At 37.2% G+C, this 15,674-nt stretch overlaps 2 protein-coding genes and 1 long non-coding RNA gene across 4 annotated transcripts in view; 1 reads left to right on the top strand and 2 right to left on the bottom strand.

The window, feature by feature from the left end:
- Nucleotides 1-15,674, top strand: part of LOC139983124 (gem-associated protein 4-like) — a 182,073-nt gene that overhangs the window by 49,030 nt on the left and 117,369 nt on the right. The gene's annotated exons all lie outside the window — the stretch shown is intronic.
- The window catches only part of LOC139982778 (receptor-type tyrosine-protein phosphatase mu-like), a 138,023-nt gene that overhangs the window by 111,612 nt on the left and 10,737 nt on the right, over nucleotides 1-15,674 (bottom strand). For both annotated transcript variants that reach the window (XM_071995874.1, XM_071995882.1), the window contains 2 exons: nucleotides 15,242-15,506; nucleotides 14,102-14,407 (listed from right to left, as the gene is read on the bottom strand). In XM_071995874.1, coding sequence (XP_071851975.1) covers nucleotides 14,102-14,407; nucleotides 15,242-15,506 — 571 coding nt within the window. The remainder of the gene's footprint in view (nucleotides 1-14,101; nucleotides 14,408-15,241; nucleotides 15,507-15,674) is intronic.
- Nucleotides 5,152-9,384, bottom strand: LOC139983227 (uncharacterized). The gene is made up of 3 exons (XR_011798559.1): nucleotides 8,702-9,384; nucleotides 7,688-7,902; nucleotides 5,152-5,763 (listed from the first exon to the last, which is right to left on the bottom strand). It is a non-coding gene; the product is annotated as an uncharacterized lncRNA (long non-coding RNA).

Below are 15,674 nucleotides of genomic sequence, written 5' to 3'. Positions count from 1 at the left end.
GTCCTGTAACCAACTGAGCTATCCAATATCTACCCACACATAGAGTACACTTTAAGTTACTGTACGAATGGGATATATGTATAACCATGTACTACCAAGGAGCTGCTAGAGTAGCAGCTCCCTGGTACTACTATGACAAGAGGGAAAGGACTACTTTGAGTAGGAGGGGGTGGGGGTGGGTTAGAGGGAGCCACTCGCATTCCGTATTTTCGCATATAGTCGATTACACTAGAGTGTTTTAAGTGCAGAGGCATTTTTTTGCTAGTGCAAATGAATGTTGCTTAAAAATGATATTAATTTAACAAAGATGGAAAGTTTGGCCAGTAGACAATTCATTCTAGGCCTGTTTCTTGTAATTTATAATTAATAAAATATCTACATTTTGTATTTATGTATACATTTATCATGCAATCAGCAAGACAGATATATATATAGGTCAAATTTGGTAAAATACTACACCAATAAGTATAATAAAACGGTTAAACTTACAGACTTTACACAAAACCCTATATAAATGTGATGTACTACATGTATGTTTATATATTAGTTGTACATACCAATGTTATGTGAATTAGTTGAAACAAGCTGCATGTCATATATAATATTGAAACGGATATTGAATGGCCCACAGAAAACAGGAAATGATGTCCTGTAGGATATATACCCATGGATACAGCATCCAGGTATAAATCCAACAATCAGGCGTCCTGCATGTCTATATCATGGCTATGTATGCATGCAAGCTAGGTTACATATCACTACAGTATCAAGGTAACTTTGTATATACATTATACTCCCACATGGTAACCATGACATTTAACCTCTCAACTGCATGCTCAATTCACCTTAATTGCAGTCTAAATACACAGTATATATAATTTGGATTGTATCCAAACTTTGTGTCAGCAAACAGTTTTGAAGCTTCTGAATTATGTCTCTTTTAAAATATTTGCATGGTTGATTTGCATACAAAACCTGCTATAGTTTATATTAGTTTTAGTTCAGAGACCCAAGGATCAGGAAGCTTACAGTTACCTTATTTGAGACCCTATCAGTGTTATAGATCATGGATGAACACAGGCTTATTTCAATCCTTCTTTTTTCAATAACTGTTCAGAGGATATCCCGGCAGGGATGTGCATTCGCTCCCATTCCTGCTCCCGGGACCGCCATTTAACGTCCCCATCCGACGCACGAGAATGTATGCCCCAGCATATGATCACTTTCTCAAACACCGGTAGGCAAAGGCACTTAATTCGACAACAATGCAGTGCAGCCATGACGAGCAAAGTTGTTTCGAAACCAAGTGAAGAACAGAAACAAACCCCCTTTCCACAAGTCCACAAACCAGAAATACCAAATCCACGGAAAACTCCGCACATCATGTTTTAATTCCAAAAATTCTAATTGGAAAACATGTTGCAATCATAACCACCAAAGGTTCCAAGTTTTGCTCTCATTGAATGCTTTTGTTATCGTGTAGAAAACTATACTAAACATGTTTACACTTGTATTTAGCGACTAGAACATTACGTATAGCAATTATATGATGGGATACTGGATAAAATGGTCACCTGCTCTACTGACTTTTTCCAATATTCCAAACTCACTTTATATGGCCATTTAATACCTCTCAGGGCAGAGTGCCTGACTCCCACTGGGTGAAATTCTTCCATTTGTGACAAAAATAAGGTTTTAATGTTGTAAGTGTAAAATTCACACTTACAGTACAGCTGTATGATCATCATGCATTGCAATGTTTGTTTGCTTGTTTGTTGTTGTTTTTTGGGGGGGCGGGGGGTTGCAGTTATGCCTTAAGATACAGTTGTACTAATGAATATAAAACTGGCCAAAAGGAAGTAAACATATGGTGCCTCAAAAATATCAACATGATGTGTAACATACTGACACCTTATGAAAGCTTGATGGAAAATTTTTTATTATTCATGAAAAGAATGCACTATAGACAGGGCTATGAATGAGCTATGTATCACCTGGAAGGATGATTTATCTCATGTGGTTTTTCTACACCAGAATTTCATAAGGAATAAGAATATCTTGGGTAAAAAGCCCAAATCCTGAACGCACCCCATGAAAAGGTTTTTTTCTCGAGGGTCCCTTGTTTAAGGAAACAATACCAGACGTTACATTTACACACAAATAGGATATCATGTGGTTTTTCTAGATCAAAGTTTCATAAGGAATAACAATATCTTAGGTAAAATGCCCAATCCTGAACACACCCCCCGAAAAGGTTTTTTTTCGGGTGCGGTCCATTTTTTAAGGAAAAAATACCATAAGTTACATTTACACACAAAGAAGATAAATCAAATTCTTATTAACCTCAAAATTTTAACCCAGTTAGTTAATTAAGCCTTATATATCAGATGTGGTAACACCGTGGCGGTGGGGGAGTATTAGGGGTTCTCTAAAGGACCCATATTTAACCCTAACTGCACTAGGGATTTTGAACCGTTTGAGATATGAACTAGATTCTTTCATGACTTTTTCGCACATTTTGCGCACATTTTGTCACCAATTTTGTCCATATAGGACCTCTGTAGGGTGAGTTATGTACTTGCTTTTGGATCTAAAAATTCGCTGTCAATATTTCTAACTAATTTCCTCTTCAAGTGGCATATTATTGTCAATGTAATTTTCAGATGGCATGTAAATTATTGTTATGTCAATGTAATTTTCAGATGGCATATCAATTTCTTTTGCCTGGAACGACATAAAATTCATCCTAGTGCTATGAATCACGATGAGAATTTTTCAAGAACTGTTTCTGGCAATACTCCAAATATATTAGACATAGGCCTACAGCGGATATAAGTAATTGTTCCAATCACAAGCCGTCCGCACTCCAAAATATATGTACGGCAATATTGTGGCTAAATTCTAATGACGACAAAGTATAAGCAATAATTGAAGGCCATAGCTGAAACAGCGTGGCATGATACAGTTGAAAATCTTATACTTAAATAAAGGGACTAATGCAGTTGCTTAATAACAATGGTGGAATCTTTCTGTGTAGACAGATCTGTAGTTTAAAACCACATCCTCATAGAATAATGCATTTCGTATTCATGGCAAAGATAAAACATTTGCCAATTGTGTTGATATATATTTTTTTTGTATTTTTTTTTTGGTGAAAAGGCATCTGGCAACAGCATCTGAGTGAATGCTTGTAATCGAGGCTAAACATGTTCTTGTTCTTCTTTACCATATGTTATTTATTGAAAGAGGAATTGTAAATATTTCTACAATACTAGAACGGAAATTTGATGAAATTTTTAAATACAGAGAACATTGAGAGCAGAGCAAAGATTTACAGTTCAGATTGAAATATAATAACACGAAAGTAATGTCTTTGCAACCAATTTGCCATTATGCCGTCACTGACCACCTATAGTATTGTGCTGCAATTCCACACCATGGAAGAATCAAAGGTTCAAGGAATGCTGTATTGGCCCCAAAGATGCTAGATATTTAAATATGGTCACTTTTGGTCAAAATTCTAAAATTGTTTTTATTCCAACCTTCGAGCTAGGAAAGTTTCCTCACTGGGACATTCAGTCATCTTGTGTGTTCCTTAAAACTGTCTGAGAACAGTTTGGAGAGTTTAGACCTCCAGGAAAGTCTTGAAAACTTCTAGCGATAATAGCGCACCATAGTTTGGGGCCTATACAGACTACCTTTAAGGCAGTCAAAGGAGTACATTTGATCAACCATATCTTGAGTTTAGGAAAAAATATGTATTTAGATTACCATAATTACATATCTAAAAGCGTGGGATCATATTTTTTCCTTCCAATATATACAATATATATATATATATATATATATTTATCCGCGGCTTTTGACACTGTAGACCATAATATGATGATCTGGAAGTTACAATATAAATTTAAAGTCTGTGGTGTGGCACTTAACTGGTTTAGATCGTACCTTGAACATCGCTCACAAACTAAATTTATCTTCCTCTCATTCTCTCATGTACGGTGTACCACAAGGGTCTATTCTTGGCCCGATTCTGTTTTCCCTATACACAACTAGTCTTGGGAAACTAATCAGTTCCTATGATGTCAGTTACATGTTTTATGCAGATGATACCCAACTGTATGTTTCCTTTGATCCAGTGGATTTTACTCCAATTAAAACCCAACTAGAAGCATGTGTTGATGCTGTGAGAATATGGATGAATAACACTTTCTTAAAACTAAATGAAGATAAAATAGAACTAATTGTCTTCAAGGGCCATTCCGACCGAAGATTATCTATGGGCAACATCTCTTTCCGAATTGGTAATAATGATATACACTCAACCACCTATGTACGTAATCTTAGCGCTTACTTTGACACTCATCTTAATATGGACCATCAACTTGGCTGCATTTGCAAATCATCTTTTTATCACCTGCGGTAGGTTGGTCAACTAAGAAAATATCTAGATAGAGAATCAACTTGTCCATACTTCCACTTCTAGTAGACTTGATTATTCAAACTCTCTTTTATATGGAGCAACCTTGTCACAACTTGCAAGATTACAAAGGATTCAGAATACAGCTGCTAGAATTGTAACTGGATTACCTAGATTTAATAGCATCACCCCTACACTAATCGATCTATATTGGCTTCCAGTTAACGCTCGGATTGACTATAAAATTCTGATATTGGTGCTCAGGGCATTGGAGTATAGTACGCCCGAATAACTTTACGACCTTATCCAAGACCAAGCAACAGATGGACCTACTCGATCCCAATACCTCTATCAACTTACTGTTCCTGTGACACGCACAAGAACCTTTTGCGATCGCAGTTTCTGCTATTCCCCCCACTTATGGAATTCGCTGCCAGTCCATCTGCGGGAAATTTATTCACTTGAACAATTCAAACGTGCTATTTAAACTGACTTATTTTCTCAATGCTGCACACATCTGTAAAGCGCATTGAGCAACCTTTAGGTTGAATTATGCGCTATATAAGACTAATTATTACACTGAAAACTTAAATTGGTTCACCGACTAACATAACGTTAGTCCATCTGGTGCCTCTCCCGACTAACATAGCCTTAGTCAGTTGCTGTACCGACTAATTTATTCCTTAGTCAGTTGGATTTCGTAGTCGGTCATCTTAGTCCATCAGCTTAGTCGATCAACAATTTCTTAGTCGGTAAATGTATATTAGTCAGTTACATTAGTTGGTGACATTAGTCGGTCTTTACCGACTAATTTATATGAGCCACCGACTAGTTTATAGCAGGTTTTACATTAGTCAGGATGGTGCCTCTCCCGACTAACCTTTCTTAGTCCGTATCGACTGACTAGTTGCACCGACTAGATTCACTGAAAAAATTAAACCCGACTAGTTTCACTGACTAGCATCACTGAAAGAAAAGAGAGAAGAAGAAACACAAATAATGTGTACGTTGGCAGTATTTATTTCTGATAAAACTTCTGATGTCTACAAAAGGCTGACTTTCGACAGATAGAGAAGAAATCACTGTAAATAAAATCTGAAAATCTGATTTTTTTTCCAACAAAGTTAAGACACGTTAATGGATCAAACATGAATCGCAAAAGTATAGCACTGCACAATAATGCAAAGTTGAATCTTGGGCAAGGGTTCCTCATGACTTTCCTTTTAAAGTGGTACCCCAAATCGACACCAGTTAAGTCTCCACGAACAAAGAGTGTTTCTCTTAACTACAAATGGCCTCCCACTTGTCTTCAGGAAGCCAAAATCTGCACCATTATTGACCTGTGAACAGAAAATATGATATACGTGTAAGCACAGATACAGATATAGCACATGATAACTCACATTATCAAAAACATACATTTACATTAAAATTTTATAACATATTGGGAGGTATACATTTAAATCTAGGTCCCTCAAATTATAAGCCAGGAATAGCAGCTTTACCAAATTATTATTAGCTTTGCACAGCATAACACCAAGTTATTTCTCAAAGCTTAATAATTATGTTAATCATGTTAATAATGATCCCAATAGACCGGGATCCCAGAGGGTTTGGTTAGCTGGGAAGGTAACCAATTGCCTTGTACATCACAATGTTCACAGTGCATTCCTGTATATGAAACCAGACGACTGGCAAACCGACTGTGGTGGGTGTGGCTGGGAGAGCAATTTCAAAGTCACCTGATAGCTAACCTAGATCAGTTTTCATGGTAACACATCAAAGTAAGTACAATATGTCAGGTATGGCCCCAAGAGCAACAAATGGCCATTGCCAGTAATTATTGGTGGTGGGGTACCCCTGCCAGTGATCTATATTTGACCCCTCAAGGCTGACCTAGGTCAGCTCATGAGGTAACCACTTGAAACCTACTGGAAAATGTTGGTTAGGGCTTCAGATACAACTGATGGGCATTGCCAGTAATTTTTATTGGTGGGGTACCCCTGCCAGTAGACCCCCAAAATGCCCATCCCCCATTGACCTAGATGAGCTCATGATGTAACCAGTTGAAAACTACTGGAAAATGGTATCACTTCATATGTAAGGGATGGGAATTTCCAGTAATTTATATTGGGGGGGGGGGGGTACCCCTGCCAGTAGACCCCCAAAATGCCCATTCCCTCATTGACCTAGGTCAGCTCATGAGATAACCAGTTGAAAAATTACTGGAAAATGATAGGTATCACTTCATATGTAAGGGATGGGCATTTCCAGTCATTTACATTGGTGGGGTAACCCTTCCAGTAGACCCCCAAAATGCCCATCCCGCATTGACCTAGATTAGCTCATGAGGTAACCAGTTGAAAAATACTGTAAAATGATTGGCAGGACTCTATATATATGTAAGGGATGGGCATTTCCAGTAATTTATATTAGTGGGGTACCCCTGCCAGTAGACCCCCAAAAAGCCCCCCCCCCCTCATTGATCTAGGTCAGCTCATGATTTAACCAGTTGAAAACTACTGGAAAATTATTAACAGGATTCTATATGTAAGGGATTGGCGGACTCTGGCAGTGGTGGCCCACCAATATAAAATACTGGAAATGCCCATCCTTACATATGAAGTGATACCTATCATTTTCCTGTAGGTTTCAACTGGTCAAATCATGAGCTCACCTAGGTCAATGAGGGGATGGGCATATTGGGGGTCTACTGGCAGGGGTACCCCACCAATAAAAATTACTGGCAATGCCCATCCCTTGTATCTGAAGTCCTAACCAACATTTTCCAGTAGGTTTCAAGTGGTTACCTCATGAGCTGACCTAGGTCAGCCGTGAGGGGTCAATTATAGATCACTGGCAGGGGTACCCCACCACCAATAATTACTGGCAATGGCCATTTGTTGCTCTTGGGGCCATACCTGACACATTGTTCTTACTTTGATGTGGTTACCATGAAAGCTGCTGGTTAGCTATTAGGTGACTTTGAAATTGCTCTCCCAGCCACATCCACCACAGTCGGTTTGCCAGTCGTCAGGTTTCATATACAGGAATGCATTGTGAACATTGTGATGTACCAGGCAATTGGTTACCTTCCCAGCTAACCAAACCCTCTGGACTCCCGCTCTACAGATCAGTGAAAATTTGACCAAACTTATGAAGCTTGCACGTAAATGATAAACTAGACTGTTTTTTTTTTTTAAAACAGGTTATGGAAAGTATCTTAAATATCATTAAACAGTTGGGTACAATAGTTAAACTCACTCTTCCATCTTTTTTCTCTATGGTACTTGTTCCTTTGCTTTTTGGACTCTTGGATAAACTCTTTTGTTCTGCGAAGGGTACCAATATTTCATCTTAAAACATGTCTTTAAGCCATATATAACACAGTTCTCCTCTTCTGTTGTTGCCTCCACACTGGTGTCGTACATCACAGGAAAGCTCACCCTTGACTTAGATATTTGGCTTTTCAATTCCTGCTGGAAAAAAGAAACAGCAAAGTATTCATCATTTGAAAAAAAATAAAAATAAAGTTGTCACCACAAAGTTATGTGAGATTTGCTTCCACTATAGTCTCAAAAAAACAATCCCAAAGTTTGAAGCAGACTGTATAAAGCTGAAAATTTGAACGAGAGTGTCATCACCATTGCAACCAGAATCAAATGCCCAGAATACAGAGATAATAAAACATGGGCTAAATCTTTGTTTGTTTTTATGATCTTTAAAAATATAAAATTTTAGAAACAGAAATGCACTGAGCCAACTTATTTATAGGCCTAATCGTTTTTAGTTGTTATTTTGCTTGCTCACATAACAAGCCTGTTTAGACCTAGGCTAGAGGAGAATCAGTACTTTGTTACACTAAGTTTGTCTACGGTCGTTTTGATTTAGTCTTACTAGTAGTACTAAAGTATATAATGGACCGGCGAAGACTAGAGAATACCCAGAGTTTTAGCAACTGCGTTAAACTGTATCATCTGATCTATTATTTACGCCAATGAGTTTCATTCAATCTAGGATCAAAAAGAGAAAACTAATTAATCTTAACCTTTAAACTTTGCTACTAAACAGATATGCTTGAATTACAAATAAATGTCAAAAAAACATCATAATCTAAGAATCGATGCATATACATACACATAAACAGAATAATTTGAATTCGTGCAAGTGAACCCTGCACTACATTGGACAGTAAAAAAACGTGCAATTAGACCAAACTAAACATACTAAATTTTCCGTTACTTCTGCATAAATATCAATACAAATACAACAACTTACTCTTTTGGCAGTATACTAAAAGCACATGTTATAATAACTTCAGACTATCAAGCTTTCCTGAGAAAAAAACGGTTAATACTTCTTACAGTAAGCAAGTCGACCGTGAAGGAATGTCGCAATTGTTTCCTGGGCGTGACCGGAAATTAAATACTAAAAAATGATAAATGAAAAGGTTAAATAGAACTGAAGCGTGCATCCTGACTGCTCGCAACATATAATACCGTTGACTAGCCAACATAATGTGTTCAGCCGACTGTGACTGTACGTTTGAAGGTCTAGCCTTGCTTATTCAATATCACAAAGCCTACCCATTTAGATTCACATGGGAAATTACAGGAAATCTTTACCAAATGAGTGTAGACTTCAAATAAACTATTGAGCCTTATAGTTCCAGCATTTGTTTGGGAATAAATTAGAAGATTATGTGCCACTGTTCAATCTAGCCCAATACACACATAACACATTGTTAATTGGTGTTTAGAATGCACACTTTAGTGTTGAGAATGCACTGCAGTACCCAGTAGAAGCCTATAGGCTACTCACTGTCATTGCACTTGTGTATTGCGAAACGCCAACGTGACAACGGTAGCGTTACACTAACCATAATACAGTACTAGTGCCAGTGGCCTAACAATTAACTTTAATTTTACCTTCTAGTTAAAGGTATAACAGGTAGGCCGATGATGCAGTTAATACCTCCATTCTTCTAAAGACCTTCTTGGGTGATTTACGGTTGAAAGTTGCTAAGAGTGATCGTATGAAACTATGCCAAGCCCAGCAAGCTGCCGTTGCCTCTCGGTTTCCAAATTGAAGTGAATCGAATTGGGTTAAAATACATTAGTCCGTCGACACCGACTAAGCTACGATTATGGCGTAAATCGGGTGTCCGTATCGTTCTTAGTCCATGGCTTAAAATACCTTAGTCCGTCGCCACCGACTAAGCTGCGATTATATTTTCCTTAGTCAGTGTAAACTAACTAAGAAGCAGCGATGAAACGAAGATTTTTGCTAGTCCGGGTGCATTGACTAACGTTAAAGACTAATTTAACGTTAGTCCGTGGCAATATTGACTAGTTTATTTTTTCAGTGTATTATCATTATTATTACTTACATCTAGATATCCTTCTTCTTTAATCTACCGTCGGGTCCAACACCCCCCCCCCCCCACAAAAAAAAAATAGTATTAAGGCATATAGACATGGTACACACTAAGGAGCGGTGGGAGAGGGTTCACTTTTTTATTTCCCTTCTAGGTAAGAAGTGGAAAACCCTAGACTAATTGCAGAGCACCATCACACACAGATGTAGCATTGATGTAAACATGATTCTGACAGGTTCATACTTCCTTGGAAATAGACTGCAAGCATGCTTTTGAAAGGTATATGCAGTAACATTTGAAATTTGATGTGATAGCTGGAGCCTGGAGGGTCTAAACTATATGCAGACTCCAGAAATGTCCATGTAGCCAGGATGCACAGATGGAGGTAGGAGTAGACAATCAGGTGTGATGTGATCCTTGGAGGGACTAAACCTTATGCAGAATGCAGCAAATGTCCATGTAGCCAGGATGCACAGATGGAGGTAGGAGTAGGCATTCAGGTGTGATGTGATCGCTGGTGGGTCAAAACCTTATGCAGAATGCAGCAAATGTCCATGTAGCCAGGATGCACAGATGGAGGTAGGAGTAGGCATTCAGGTGTGATGTGATCGCTGGTGGGTCAAAACCTTATGCAGACTGCAGCAAATGTCTATGTAGCCAGGATGCAAAGATGGAGGTAGGAGTAGGCAATCAGGTGTGGTGTGATTGCTGGAGGTTCTAAGCATTATGCAGAATGCAGCAAATGTCCATGTAGCCAGGATGCATGTATGGAGGTAGGAGTAGGCAATCAGGTGTGGTGTGATTGCTGGAGGGTCTGAACCTTATGCAGACTGCAGCAAATGTCCATGTAGTCAGGATGCAAAGATGGAGGTAGGAGTTCAAACAGATTTAATTATTTGTAACCAATATGGCTTTTTGGAAAACAACAAAAACTCTTGAATAGCTGAAAATTTTGTTCTCAAATTTGTAAGGTATCCTCAATTAAGACACAAGTTCAGAGTACACAGCCTATTTCAGAAAGGTACATCTGTGCATTACCCTAAAATGTTGTGTCAAACATTGTTAACAGAAAGTGACTTGTTTGACGTTTTTTTTAATGCAAGAAATCAACCGTCGAGCAAAACCTACCTCTGATAATAACGTTCATTATAGCATGATTGTTTTTCCTGTATCGTCCAGTTTGGAAAGATTCCATTACAAATGAGTCTGAGAGCTCGGAAGTTTGAACAGTGCATGAAGTAGTTTCAGTACATGTACAATCATCTAATGTTGATCTACAGAAACGTCCATCCCTGCGCCATCTCAGTGCCGACTGCTCTACTGATGTTGACACAGAAACTCGGGCATTTTCACCACGTACCACTACTGTAGAGTATTGAACTGGTGTGACAGGTGCTAAAGTTAATAAAAAAATTAAAAATAGAACTACTAAAAACATATATATTAAATTTTGAAAATACATATTTACATTCTATTTTTAAGTTTCAAGGTTAAAGTTCAAGGTTTTTACAGTCTTGTATGGAGGCAGGGCCTTTTCCCATGATCTTACAGTTAACTGCTGGTCATTGGTAATTTGTACCACGAACCCACTCACCAAAAAGTGTGCACATTTTAAACATTACAGTGGGCCACTTCTTCATGTCACCTCAGGGGAATTTCCATAGGGTGCAGCCACAAATCACCACCTAATTTACAAGTTACCAAAGTCCCCATTGGCACATCTGGGTGAAGAGAGGCAATGGAGCTAAAGTGCCTTGCCCAAGGACTCATATCTGGCCAGCTGGACTTAAACCTGCAATCCATTAGATCGCAAACTGCATTGGCTTTAATAGCCATTTGACTACAACGCTCTCCAAGTTACATGAACACTAAATTCAAAAGAGCACAATTTTTATACATATCTCGGGACTACAGGGAAACTGCATGGAAACAAAAATTCAATCATTCACCTGTGTATATTACAAACTTAGGAACTTCAACTGTATCATTCATATTGCATATTCACTTTCCTATTGCATTCAAATTGGCCCAAACTACCTTTGATCACTTGCTAGATCATCAAACGGTCACGCTGCACTATTCAGCTTCAATAATTCATAAATTGCAGTTCATCTTAAATAATATGTCCCCTGTTTTTTTTAAATATTTTTATTGTTCTCCCTTTTAGCTTTTGCATACGTGGAGTAGAAAGATCACAAAAAGTTTAGGGGTAGAAAATTAATGGGATTGGTAGTTTTAACTTTTGTTCTTGAAATTTTGACTATTCTCTCCAAACTAAATTTCCTTTTCAAAGTTTTAACATTTCTATGTTTACGTCTGGTCGAAACCGAATTTGCTTTACTGTATTATACAGGTTATACCCCTGACAACTGGTTGGATGTACTTTCTTAACAGATATTTGACTTCTGATGCCCAAAGTTCGAATTGTTTATCTCAAAGTGAAGTTTGGACTATTTCCTCATAATGTTGTCAATTTATCTTGAAATATTGATTTTTTTTTTCTAATTTATTCTGAATTGAAATTGCTAATTTCATGAGGAAGTTTAACCATAAAATTTTCTGTGTTGCATTCAAATTGTACTAATATTGTCAACAAATTTGACTTTTAATCAAGTTGAAGGGGCCCTTGTTGTTGAAGGGGCCAACAAGTCAAAAATTTGACATATTTTGAGTATTACTAATTATAATTGATTGGCTGAATAACTGAATAATCTAACACTGCTGTGAAGTGCATCCAAAATTTCTGCCCCACAATTGAAAAACAGGTGAAGCTTACCATCTGCCTATACCTTCCCTCCCCTCCAAACCCCACTTTCCTTAGCTGATGTTCATTCTTTTTATTTGAGAGGAGCATTTTTTAAGATACTGTCTAAATCAAACAGTTTAAAGGATTTTTTCAAGTCGCACAGATTATACAACCACAAACTGTGTTCCACTCCTGCTGCAGAAAACCCGGATAAAATCACTAGAAAGTTAAAACAATAATCCCAAGACCAGCAACCTTATTAAAGCTACTGTACTTTACCATTGCCTGCTGGTATTCTAAACTTACGGTCTTGAATTAGTAGTACCACACGCAGCTGTTCGGTGTCTGAACCTTCAGATATTGTTATAGTGTAGATACCAACTTTCTGATTTACAGAGAGATCTGTTCCGCTCATAATCAACTTTGCTGAAGAATTATCTTCTTCTATGGTGCTATGATGAGGAGGATTATTTCCAGTGAGCATCAATCTTTGTCCTGCAAGTGGGCCACGCTGGAACTCGGCTTTATCAAACTGAACACTCTGATTACTTAATTTGAAAACTGTTATAGTCGAATCAAGGCTGTCATTTATGACTGGACTGTTCAGTAAGACTGCGATATTAGCAAATGACTGGGCTGCAAAAAGAAAAACAGTGTTGGTGACACTAGAAATTAAATTTCCCCAGCAAACAGAAAACGTTATCATAACATTTCTTTTAAGAGCCTTGGCATAACGTGTTTATGAGATATTAATGTTATGTTAATGTTATATTAATGTTTTAACGAAAACATGTTATGAAATAAAAGCCTGAAAACGTTTTCGTGACATATTTATTACACCACAAATAACGTTATCAAAACAAAGGACGAAAAGTTTTAATAACGTTTGAAAAACGTGTTTGTGTTTGCCTAAGTCTACAATATGTTAGTTAGTTAGATATAGGTAATGTAGCTGGGGAAAAAACTCTGAACAAAGCACAGCATTACACATGTACAGTACCTTTGTAATTAGCAAGAATATCAAGCTATGATAAATCCTTATTTTGAATTAAAAATTTAAGATAATGCAATGACTGTTTAAATTTCGGCTTCAACACTTGGTCACCTCTGTTAACTATTATTTATAAATATATATAAATATATATAAATATATATATATATATATATATATATATATATATATATATATAGACATTTATATATAATTGAAAATCGTAATGAGTTGGAAAATCAAAAACAGTGAAAAAACTTCCAGCCTCCATCGGGTTTCGAACGAGGGCGTCCCGCTCTGTACGCGGACACCCTGACCACTATGCTATGGACGCTGATTGTATGTCCAGAGGTTCGAAACCGGTAAGGAAGGTCGTAATTCCACTGTAGGCGTTTGTCACCTGTATCGAACAATACTAGTTCTGTTTTTGGTGACATATTTTGCCTTACTCTAGAGATCAAACATATGTTTATATCTATGATATGTATTGCCCAATATGTATTCAGTGATTTATATATGCCTATTACAAAGCTTGTACATATAACATAATTGAGACAGTTGTACCTGTTATACAACGCATTCCAGCATCCAAGTTATGTCCACAATTATGTTGTCCCCATCCAGAGTTACCGCAGTGATCAATACTGTCTTCTCCTCCGCAACAAGCAATGTTTTCCAGCCATATTGGGCCTGACCCTTTACCATAGTTAGCGTTACCTGTTGCTATCCCTGTATCACTATAACCAAGTTGACGACAAGCCACCGACACGTCATTGTTATCCCAATATTTACCACAAACAGTGCCCCATTGACCGTTGTGGTAAATCTCGACGCGTCCTTCCAAGTGAGTGGTGCCCTTAACAAGTCGAACTGTTAGAACATGTGAACATGATCACATATGAAAAGGGATCAGTGAAAGCAGAGTGTATTAAAACCAGACAAGTGTTTGCAAGGAACGAACATAATTCACGTGGTTGATTTAATTTTCATTCCTTTATTTTTTGGCATTCAGGAGTGAAGGTTATTACTATAATGATCATTTGATAGTGAAGTAACTCCATTCCAAAAGCATTATTCCATAAAGGAGTAAATATTAGCCACCAACAGTTTTAAGTTTACAAATTAGTTTGTTTCTGTTTTTTAACATAACCAAGTGCGGAGTGGGTGCAATTTGAGGAGAATATCATCACTATTTTATAATGATATCTTTTGATTGGTACAACCATGAATCTTTATTGCGATCGTAACAATAACTAAGACGGTAAAAATATTCGACTGAAATACGATATGAATAACGTCAATGTGCACAATATTATTTAACAGATTTTATCAATTGCTAATGTTAACCCGTATAATTATGATTCAATTTGTCATCACCGTCTACTAAAGTACAATTCTCTTCACAGAAGGATTCTCATTTCCATGAATTGAGAAAGAGCAAGAACAAATTTAAGATTAATTATCTGTGTTTTTGTTCATTTAAGTAAGACATTTTAATTGACACCGATCTAGTAGACTATATACAATCAAAATTGCGTCAGCAAATTGAGTCTAAGTTGAAGCTTCGTTTTTACATATCACTTCTAATATTACTATCTGTATCGCTAGACGGTTCCAGGGAACATGCATGCTCAATGTTATTCGATACTACTTCTCAGCAAATATTTCTTATCATCGCGAGGCATATTAGTGAAGTGCACTTACTTTGGTTTGAGATGTGTAACTCGATATTTGATAATGTGTAGTTTCCCCATTCGTCTGTGATCCTGAAGTAGTCATAGTGCAGCTTATATGTAATATTCGACTCTGTAGAAAATTCCACTCGAAGCTGATAATTTCTTTGGTTTGTTATATACGCTATTTTGTCAAGTCCGAGCCAAAATTCACTACGATAGAAACCAAAACCATTTTTATAGTCCAACCAGGTTCGATTAAATCCAACAGATCCGTCCAAGCGCCTTTCTAAGACCTGAAACCGTACGAAAGAATGCGTTGTTTTCAATAATAGGTCATTTTATTTTAACGAAAAATAAACAAATTGATAACTGGTTAACACAGTGAACGATTAGTCAAAATGCGAAAGAAACCAATCGCAATAAAGTTGTACTCATGTTTACTAGACGTCGATTTTTATAGT

The sequence above is a fragment of the Apostichopus japonicus genome, chromosome 2 (genome assembly GCF_037975245.1).
Source record: "Apostichopus japonicus isolate 1M-3 chromosome 2, ASM3797524v1, whole genome shotgun sequence".
Taxonomy (NCBI): domain Eukaryota; kingdom Metazoa; phylum Echinodermata; class Holothuroidea; order Aspidochirotida; family Stichopodidae; genus Apostichopus; species Apostichopus japonicus.
The sequence above is the reverse complement of the archived record's forward strand: the minus strand, read 5'-3'. Positions and strand labels throughout refer to the sequence as shown.